This window comes from Sander vitreus, chromosome 12 (assembly GCF_031162955.1).
Source record: "Sander vitreus isolate 19-12246 chromosome 12, sanVit1, whole genome shotgun sequence".
Classification (NCBI taxonomy): domain Eukaryota; kingdom Metazoa; phylum Chordata; class Actinopteri; order Perciformes; family Percidae; genus Sander; species Sander vitreus.
Window position 1 is genome coordinate 22191596 of NC_135866.1, and position 10084 is coordinate 22201679.

Consider the following 10084-nt stretch of genomic DNA (forward strand, 5'->3'; position numbering starts at 1 on the left):
AGTGCTTTGTTTCGCAAGGAGACAGCATTTAACAGTGCTTAGGGACCGTCTACAAACTACAACACTGAAAAGAGATACAAATATATTTTCAAAGTGCTGTAGTACAACTAGCAGGAGACAAGTTATAATTGAGGTAAGTTTGGAGACACTACCTTATTTAATCATTAAATTAATAGCCTACATATTTTTGTTGTATCTCTTTTCAGTGTTGTAGTTTGTAGACGGTCCCTAAGCACTCTTAAACGCTGTCTCAACACTGGAACTAAACAGGACTGAATTAGCAGAACTTTCATGCATTTCTTTCACATCTACTGCAGTCAAATTCACTGTGTTCACTCGGAAGGAATCACTTCACATGGTAGGTACTTGTAATGACATTTTGAACATATAACATTATTATATGTTGTGTGTATGCACTCTGTACATTTACGTGTATGCAAAATCTTAATTTGTAAAGTAACTAGTAAAGCAAAGTATAACATTTCCCTCTGAATTATAATACAAGAACAAGGTATCATAAAATGGTATCATATACGCACTTTAGTATATGTACTTAGTTACATTCTGCCACTGGTTCACATCACATGCAAGGCTGTATTATACAATCTATACAGGCTTATACTGTACAGTATATGCTGAGTCACTTTACATGATGAATTGTCGAGATAGCTTCTAGGAAGGTCATCTACTGAAAATCGGTTAACAATATTTCATTATCCACATCCACACATCTTTATGGTTTATAATTCAGCTGTATAAATGAAGTAAAAATTTGCAAATAAAACTTTAAGATTAGTCATCTTTCCCTGAACTTTGGTGAATTGATTTAATCAATATTACAATACCATTCCTTATTTCTGACCCCTCTAACCCCCTAATAATTAAGCAGACTATGCAGTGTTAGTAAGTGGAACACTACAACAAGGATGAGCATCTCTTTCTTTGAACTCTATTGCTGAAGTGCACATGCAGTAGTCAAAACGTAGAAAAACACAGTCTATCTAATAGAAGTTCTTAAGGCTCCGCTGAGATGGTAATCTATCATCAGAAAAACACATCTGGTGCTGATGGCCGTCGTCTGGCCTGTGAGAAAGACTCTTCTCAGAAAATCTGAGCCTCACAGGGAGGATCAACACAGGGCCAATACAGGTGTGGTCTAGACCAGAGATTCTCAAAATTTATCATTTTAAATTATGCAGGCTTTTCTCATTCACTGTTCATACTTATTCCTACTTACTTATGTACTTAACTTACATAACAAACCTACTTATTTTAACCCAGACCACAATCTTTTTCTAAACCTAACCAAGTAGTTTTGTTGCCTAAACAGGTTCTTCACTGCAGGGGCTTGCGCAGGCACACTGATTGCTCACATTGCTGGACATTCATAGGATAAGGCACGAAAAATTGTGCATGACTTTTCGTACGATATCATACAGAAAGCCTTCGAAGTTCAACGAATTATATATTATATATATTTAAATATATATTTAATAAATGTCTAATACATTTCTCTTGTGTTGTCCTTTCACTAAAGGACTAAAGAAGTGTGGAAAAAAAGTATATATTCTCTATCTTGCAAGGGTCTTTGGCTGAAAAAAGATTGAGAACCTCTGGTCTATAAAGTACAAGAGACACACCTCAGGTCATTAAGTTATTACTAGTAATAAAAATGATACCTCGACCGTAAATAGATACATTTTGATCGCAATGGTGAAGACAACAACTCCCATGATCCCACGCAACTTCACGACATCATCAAAAAGTCCTTGTTTCGATTGAGAGATCCCTATGGTGACCGCATAGCGGCAGAAAATTACGTTTTGTACGTTATGCTCTGGCTGCTCTGGCTTCCATTCCAGGTTAACAGGTTAAATACATACTGATTTTATGACATTAACAGCAAATGGAGCTCAGCGCAAATTCTTTCAGGAAGACTTCTAAATAACTTCAATCACCACTATCTCGTCCTAAAACTATTCAGCTGTTAAAAGGGGTTCACCTTTCAGTAAACCAACCAGAATTGGCCACGACCTTCATGATCCAATCACAGCATGACATCCTGCTTTAAATGTCTTCTCTCCTTGCTATCAGCTGTCTTTTCAGGCAAACGTGCAACCCTCCTCCTCCCATTCCACCTCTGGTCATCGTCAACCACAGCAACCTGAGTCCCTTTCCGGCAGACAGCTCCTTTGTTCAGTCTCCGGGTTCCTTCTCCACCATCACCAGTGTCTAGGCTCCATCGGGGGGAATATGTCTAGCTTCTCTACCCCTTTAAAATATTTTTAACGATGGAGTCTACTCCTCCAAAGACTCTGTACATTTACATTATACTTATGTACAATAAATCTTTGCATATCTGCAACGAAGTCTCTCCTGATTGAAATACTACAGAGAAAAAGTTCTAATGTGAAGACTCGTGTGTCCTCTGCATCTTTCTTTTTTTTCTTTTTTTTGTATTTCCGCCTTTAATGGATAGGACAGCTAGATATGGAAGAGGAGAGAGAGGGGGAAGACATGCAGGAAATTGTCACAGGTCGGACTCGAACCCTGGACCTTCTGCGTTGAGGAATACACCTCTATGTATGTGCCCGGCCACCTCTGCATCTTTCTTGATGTCATTTCTCATTACTATGAGAAACAGCTTGGCGAACATGGTGCAGTTATTTACAATGTGACTACTCACATTGACAGCCTGATAAAACCCAAGTGATAGGATTGTTGTTGATGAAATGAACATGACTGAAATGTAGATTAAATGAAATGGCAAATAAATAAATATAAAATACTGGTTTTGTTTCACAATATGTCTTACGAAAAAGAACAATGGCAGTGCAAACCTGAAACACTTTAATATGACAATTGAAATAGCAATGATCAATCCCTGTCAGAATATTAATAGTTAATGCCAAAAATGTACCATAAAAATAAAGTAAGGCACTAAAAACTCAACACTGAGTACCAACCACACACTATAAATCCTCATTAACTGATTTATGATTTAAACCTGTTTCTTGCATTAAAACGAGGGCACTTTGATGAACACAATAACTTATGAACATCCTGCCTGTCTTCCTCTGTCTTCCTCCACCCACTCCTTCCCCTCCATAAGAAGAGGAGGGGTTGGAGGGCAGGGATCAACTCAGCAGACTCTTGACACTGTGTACACTGAGACTCAGCGGCCAGTACTGGAGAAGAGTGAACTACCAAGAGGAGCGGACTGGAGCACAGAGTTGGAGCTTTTTCACTTTGACGCCAGTGACGGAGAGAGAAGCTGCTGTTGGAGATGACTGGACTGTCACTTCAGGAACAGCATCCCTCCAATTTGGGAACTTTTCTCTGTCCTGAGAGCTTGAGAGTTACTGGAACAGTTTGATCTAAGAGGCACAAATACTGGACGATTTCTACCTCAGCTGGGAGTTAGGTAAGTAAGAGCTTAAACAGCACTGACTGGGGCTGTATAAAAAGTGTTGGGGCGGTAATGGGGGTTTTACTTTTTAAATGACAGTATAAGTATATTAGTTGGTTCAACTTGTTTAATCATTTACCTAATTTAAACCTTATTATCTTAATAGAATATCTTATGAGCGTCACCAATGTACACATTCGTAAAAACCCTGATACAGAGAGAAGTGTTGTCCCGATTGTGGGAAAGTGCACATACATGAACCACGTGAAAGTGCAAGTTGTCTTTCGACGTTAATATTTATGGAACTATTAATATTGCAAAAAAAGATTTAAATAATGATGATCAACACCTGCTCTCCCAAAGGTCAGACTACCCTATCTTTTTTTTTTAAGATTTGTTTTTGGGCATTTCAGCCTCTAATGGAAAGGACAGCTAGATATGAAAGGGGGAAGACATGCAGGAAATCGTCCAGGTTGAACTCGAACCTTGGACCTGCGTCTGCATCAAGGCATAGACCTCTATATATGTACGTCTGTTCTACCAACTGAGCTAACCCCGCCACAGACTACCCTATCTTTAGCTAAAATAAAAATAACAATATTTTCCCTTTTCTGACCACCTCTCTTCCCCCTAATCATTTATGTACAGTCCCTAAACTAAAAATGACTTAAGTGTTTCTGCAGGGTGTGTCTGCAGATTTTAGTTGTGAATTTTAGTGAGTTTGTATAGAGATGGCAGTGAGCTAAAGTCACATAATAAACCCTGGAGCCTAATATACCTAGTAAACAGTGAGGTTATTTTTTCATAAAGTAATATAAAATAAAAATAATATTCCTGTCCAGATTACAGGGCTGAATACATTACTTGCTTGCCATTTTTGTTCCAGGCACACTCAAAGAGGATCAGTTGCATCCTTGTTGTATAAAAGCCATAGCTGTAACCAAACTCCAGGATGAAGATTCATCTCCTCTGCTTGGAGTTATTCCTCTTGGCGGGTCACATCCTTGTGGCCAGTGGGCAGTTGGAGCCAAAGAAACAAGCACCCCAGGACCTTCTCACTGTTACCCAGAGACTTGGGCTCGTAGAGAGAGATGTGCAGGGTCCAGTGAGGCCTAACATCACCATGCCCCGCCGCCGGCTACCCCCCATGTGCACCGGACCCACAGAAATCCGAGACACCTTCAAGTACATCAATACAGTGGTGTCATGCCTGGTGTTTGTTGTGGGTATTATTGGTAATTCCACTCTGCTGAGAATCATCTATAAGAATAAGTGCATGCGTAACGGGCCGAACATCCTAATTGGCAGCTTGGCACTTGGAGACTTGCTGCACATCATCATCGCCATTCCCATTAATGTTTACAAGGTGAGCAATACCCTATAGGTTTACATTGATCTTTTTGGCCTGAACAATATTTTTTCAGTCAATTCAAAACTCCCCTTAGATATTGAACTAATTTTTGTTGAACTCTATAGGTCATATGCAAATATTTTGCTGCATATTGGATTTTAAATCCTTTACACAAAAGCACATGCGAGCAGACACATACACACTCTTGAAAGGGGGCTTTACCCATGTTATTACTTTACTAGATGCTGAGCCCCTCTATATCCCCTTATGTCTCTGGCATATTATTGTCTGTTGGGCTCATTTTGCGTGTGTGTGTGTGTGTGTGTGTGTGTGTGTGTGTGTGTGTGTGTGTGTGTGTGTGTGTGTGTGTGTGTGTGTGTGTGTGTGTGTGTGTGTGTGTGTGTGTGTGTGTAAAGTGTCTGTATATTTGGGTAAGGGGGAGAGCATGTTAAAACAACTGGCTGCTGTTGCATACCAGAGCAAGGACAGGAGAGACAGGGTGGTATGTGGAGATACAGGGCTACATATGATTCCAATTCATCCACACTTAGATTCCAGTCACTCATCCAAAGCAGACATGAAAAGTCTTAATTGTTTTTATTGTTAAGGTTTAGCAAGGTTTTGTTGTTCTCCAAGAGCTACTGTACCTGTCTGGGTTACAGTACCTTGAGGCCAAACACAGACCGCGCGATGTTTTCAAGAAAAGACCAAAATATTTTTGACTTGTAAAGGAGAGAGAAAAAAGCTTCACAGAAACCGATAAGTTCAGGTTCACGCATATCTGGTCAACACTGGATGCCTGAGGCTGGGGAGAACAACTTGGAGCCAGACAATTTGCTTCACTGCCTCTCATGGTTTAACTCTGTCATCAACTCTTTCTGTCTCTCTCTCCAGCTCCTGGCAGAGGACTGGCCTTTCGGAGTGACTCTGTGCAAGCTGGTGCCATTTGTCCAGAAAGCCTCAGTGGGCATCACAGTGCTGAGTCTGTGCGCTTTGAGTATTGACAGGTAATTATGGCCACAACCAATGGACAACACAAACTCACCCTTCCTTTCATGTTAGGTCCTGTTTTCATTTCCTAACGCGACATCAACAGTCAGGGATTAATTGCTGCTCTAGATATATTTACCGTACAGACATGAGAGTGGTATCATTCTTTTCAGCTAACCCTCAGCAAGAAAGTGAATGTGTATTTCCCAAAACGTCAAACTATTTCTTTCATTAATGTTAGTTTGTTGGATGACTGACTGCACGTTTGATTTTCCAGGTATCGTGCCGTGGCATCTTGGAGCCGTATCAAAGGGATCGGAGTTCCAAAGTGGATGGCTATCGAGATAGCGCTCATTTGGATATTATCCATTGTCCTGGCTGTGCCAGAGGCAATAGCCTTCGACATGATCACCATGGACTACAAAGGAGAACACTTGAGGATCTGTTTGCTTCACCCCATGCAGAAAACCGACTTTATGAGGGTGAGCTGCGGCATACAGACTTTGAGACATATAACTCAGTGTGGAGAAAAATAGTGTGTTGACACAGCTGTACACTATGTTAACCTACACATGCACATATAATACATACTGACATGTATAGACACACAACGAGACGCAGATGTGCATGTTGGCACGCATGCTGACTTGTGTATGACTTACCATACAGTGAAAGAGTTCCTGGCTAGATTGTGGTTAGAGAGAGTTTACAGACAGTGAAGTATTGTCAAATAGAAAGAACTGTATATCCCAGGAGTTATCGCTCTCTTGGCTGCAGACAAAAATGCAGCGCCTGCGTGTGTGTGTGTATGTGTGTGTGTGTATATGTGTGTGTTCACATATCTTTTATTAATCATAAAATAACAGCAATGAACCTTTATTCCACTGAGGTACTTTGATAAATGGATTTTAAACGCAAGTCAACAAGTGAATTTGAGACACACCCTTGAGTCCCTCACTCCTGTCCAGAGTGGGGATACACTCCATTAAATTTACTTCTGACATGTTTCACCTTTAACTTTAAGCTCTCTCATGCAGATGCTCATTCGTAATTCAGTGCTGTTTTCCTATTTTCTCTGTGTAGTTTTATAAATCAGCGAAGGACTGGTGGCTGTTCAGTGCATATTTCTGCCTGCCATTGGTCTGCACTGCTATTTTCTACACCCTGATGACCTGTGAGATGCTGAGGAAGAAGAATGGAGTCCAGATTGCTCTCAGTGACCACCTCAAGCAGGTTTGCTGATGGTTGACACAAGACTTAATCATACATTTACATAATTGTGTCCAATTAAAGCTATTCAAAATACAGTTTTGTCTTTTTACCTCAAACTTTACTCTAGCCTAATTTGCCACTTCAATGTTCTACTTAATTTGTTTTGATTTATGAAAACTGTTATACAAAAAGTTTCCAATGATGTACATCATTGGAAATGTCTACTTTTTGTATAAAAGATTTCTTTGTATCCAAATTTGACCATGTCCCTATCTGGGCCAAACCTGTCATGATAAACTATACGGTGAAATATGTGTGTTTGTTTGTTCAGCGAAGGGAGGTGGCTAAGACTGTGTTCTGTCTGGTTCTGGTCTTCGCTCTGTGCTGGCTGCCTCTCCACCTCAGCCGTATCCTGAAGCTCACCATCTACGATGAGAAAGATCCAAACCGCTGCGAACTGCTCAGGTATGGAAGAAAATACATGTTCCGCAGTCCACAAAAGAAATAAAGAACAGAGGACACTAGATCATTTAGTAGAATAATAAATCACCCTCCAGGAAGGGAGAAGTTGACGACTAATGTGTCTCTGTAACCTTTTTAGTTTCTTTTTGGTGTTGGACTACATTGGCATCAACATGGCATCTATCAACTCCTGCATCAACCCAATCGCCCTCTACATGGTCAGCAAGCGCTTCAAAAACTGCTTCAGGGTAAGGTGCAACTTAGTAACATATGCCACGTGCAGAGTGAAAATATCTTTAAGAATAGTTGACATTTTGGGGAACACATTTATTCGTTTTCTTGCCGAGAGTTAAATGAGAAGATTGATACCAATCTCATTTTCATACGATTAATATAAAACCGCCGGTTAGCGTAGCTTAGTATAGAAACTGAAAACAGAGGAAAACAGCTAGCCTGGCTCTGTTCGACAGAAAAACAAAATACACCTACCAGCACCTATAAAGCTCACGAATTAACATGTTAAATCTCAATTGTATAATCTGTATAAAAAGCTAAAGACAACATTGTGGTTGTGTGAAGGGCGCATTAACTTCCTGTGCTAAGCTAAGCTAACCAGCTGCTGGCTCCAGCATTATTTGAACGGACAAACATGAGAGGGATATTGATCTTTTTATATCTAACTCTAGGGCAGAAAGCAAATAAGATTTCAAACTATTTCAAACTACCTTCAAGGCAATCTCTGAACCCATCGGCTATCGGTCTGATCACGATTTAGCCTCTGGGGGCAACAGCGATATTTTGGGGGTTCCTGTGGAGCCAGCGGATATCCAGATAACGGATATCTGTGCCAAAACTTCCTCTTCCGTGCGCTGGTCATTGTTTACAGTTCGATTTGATACTTGTTGTAGGCCTTTGTGTTTTAGGTCCAGACGATATATCGGCTAATCTCTTTCAACAGATATCTGCATATGAATGCAGATGAATAAATAAATAAAAAGCTAATAAAAAGCTAAATTGTCTTCAGGTTCGAGAGATTGCATTTCGACCAAAGCGTTCTGCCTCTTTTACTCTACACACAGACTGTTTACCTGCATGCAACCAAAGCCTGCTCAAACGTGATTGGTCGATACAACTCAGATTACAAAACGAAAACCAGAACGCTTCTGATACTAAAATCTTGTTCTGTCCTGTTCCTCTAGTCCTGCCTGTGCTGCTGGTGCCTACCAGCTGAGATGTTGATGGATGAGAAGCAGTCATGCATGAAGCTGAAAGTCACAGAACGAGCCTCCGACCAGAGCAACTCCCGCACGACCAACAAGTCCACTTCAGCCTGAGGATGTGCATAGAGGTGAGAAAGGAGGAAATATGATGGCAAAAAACCCCGAAATATTCAAGTATGTCTGACTGAATGACAATAAGTGTTCATTTTGACCTTATCTACAACATCATATGATGTCTCCTTTAACTTCAACAGACGTGTATTTGGAAATTAATGAGATGAAACCCTTCTATCCTAAAACTCTGAACACTTGCCATAATGGATCGCTGCACACTCACCCTGTCCAAGAAGAAATAAGCATCAGTAAATTCCAAAAACTGTATTCCTGCATAACAAGGTCGAGAGGCCTGTGAAGCAGGCAAACTGGTATTCAAAACACCAAATATTGAGAACTAAGCAGGGGCTAAGTTTAGCACAAGTGTTATGTAAAATTGGGGGTCAAGGGTCAATTATCAAAGACAGCCCATCAGGCTCGCAGCCTGGATAGTGAATGTTACTTTGACGCTATGAATCTTGCAATCATTTCTGCATTGTACGGACTACATTTGAGTGTGCCGCTGTGTTGCATGTTGTTACCACACACTAAAGCAACTTGGAAGAGTTTAAACAGTGAATGTAATGCTCTTGCTTGAGATTTGTTTACGTTATTTTGTTATGCATTTCATTTATAATATATGTATGTATTGAGCATTTTGCATTCTTTATCGCTTGTTACATTAGTGCCTTTAAATGTATCATCTTGGTGTCATTTTCCCACTAGTTATTCGACTACTGATGTTTGATTTCAGCTGTGTGACCATTCAGCTATTGTATTATACGGTTCAATATTGGGCCTGTTGTTAAGGCTTCATGCGTTTCATGACTGTATTTGGTCACAATTGCTTATCTTAATATGAATCCTTACCTTTTTTTTTAAGTAAATAAATACAATAAATAAGGAACTAGTTACTTGTGTATTTGTTTGTTAAGAAACGCATACATTTTTTGTGCAATTATGTGTTCAGACACACAGTCAGAATCATTTATGACTGTAAATGTTCTAGATTTGGCCATTATCGTGGCCTGACTTTGTGTGTGTGTGTGTGTGTGTGTGTGTGTGTGTGTGTGTGTGTGTGTGTGTGTGTGTGTGTGTGTGCGTGTTTGATTTAAGCGTGACGGCAGGCGCCATCATGTGATGGTGAATGCCAACAGAACATTACTGTGATCTCTCTAATTTTCTTCCCACTTTTTCACTCTAAACACACACACACACACACACACACACACACAGCTCTGACCTGGGAATGTTCCTTCAGGCTAAACCAGTGTCACGCATGTCATGTTAGTTGTCAAAGAAGCTCTCTGTCCTGTGATCTCTCACCACCCCTCCTCGACTCATCTC

At 40.3% G+C, this 10084-nt stretch overlaps 1 protein-coding gene across 1 annotated transcript; it reads left to right on the forward strand.

The window, feature by feature from the left end:
* The first annotated feature begins 3148 nt into the window (after positions 1-3148).
* ednrba (endothelin receptor Ba) lies at positions 3149-9651 on the forward strand. Its single transcript, XM_078264608.1, has 9 exons — positions 3149-3424; positions 4296-4775; positions 5655-5767; positions 6028-6232; positions 6834-6983; positions 7294-7427; positions 7564-7672; positions 8624-8772; positions 8899-9651. Exons 2-8 carry the CDS (start codon positions 4362-4364, stop codon positions 8756-8758), a joined length of 1260 nt encoding a protein of 419 aa, XP_078120734.1. The 5' UTR covers positions 3149-3424; positions 4296-4361; the 3' UTR covers positions 8759-8772; positions 8899-9651.
* The last annotated feature ends 433 nt before the right edge of the window (positions 9652-10084 follow it).

Excerpts from the sequence above, each read along its gene's own strand:
- ednrba (XM_078264608.1), top strand. The coding sequence starts at position 4,362 with ATGAAGATTCATCTCCTCTGCTTGGAGTTATTCCTCTTGGCGGGTCAC. Across the intron at positions 5,768-6,027 it reads TGCGCTTTGAGTATTGACAG|GTATCGTGCCGTGGCATCTT; the intron begins GTAATTATGGCC and ends TTGATTTTCCAG. Across the intron at positions 7,428-7,563 it reads AACCGCTGCGAACTGCTCAG|TTTCTTTTTGGTGTTGGACT; the intron begins GTATGGAAGAAA and ends TAACCTTTTTAG.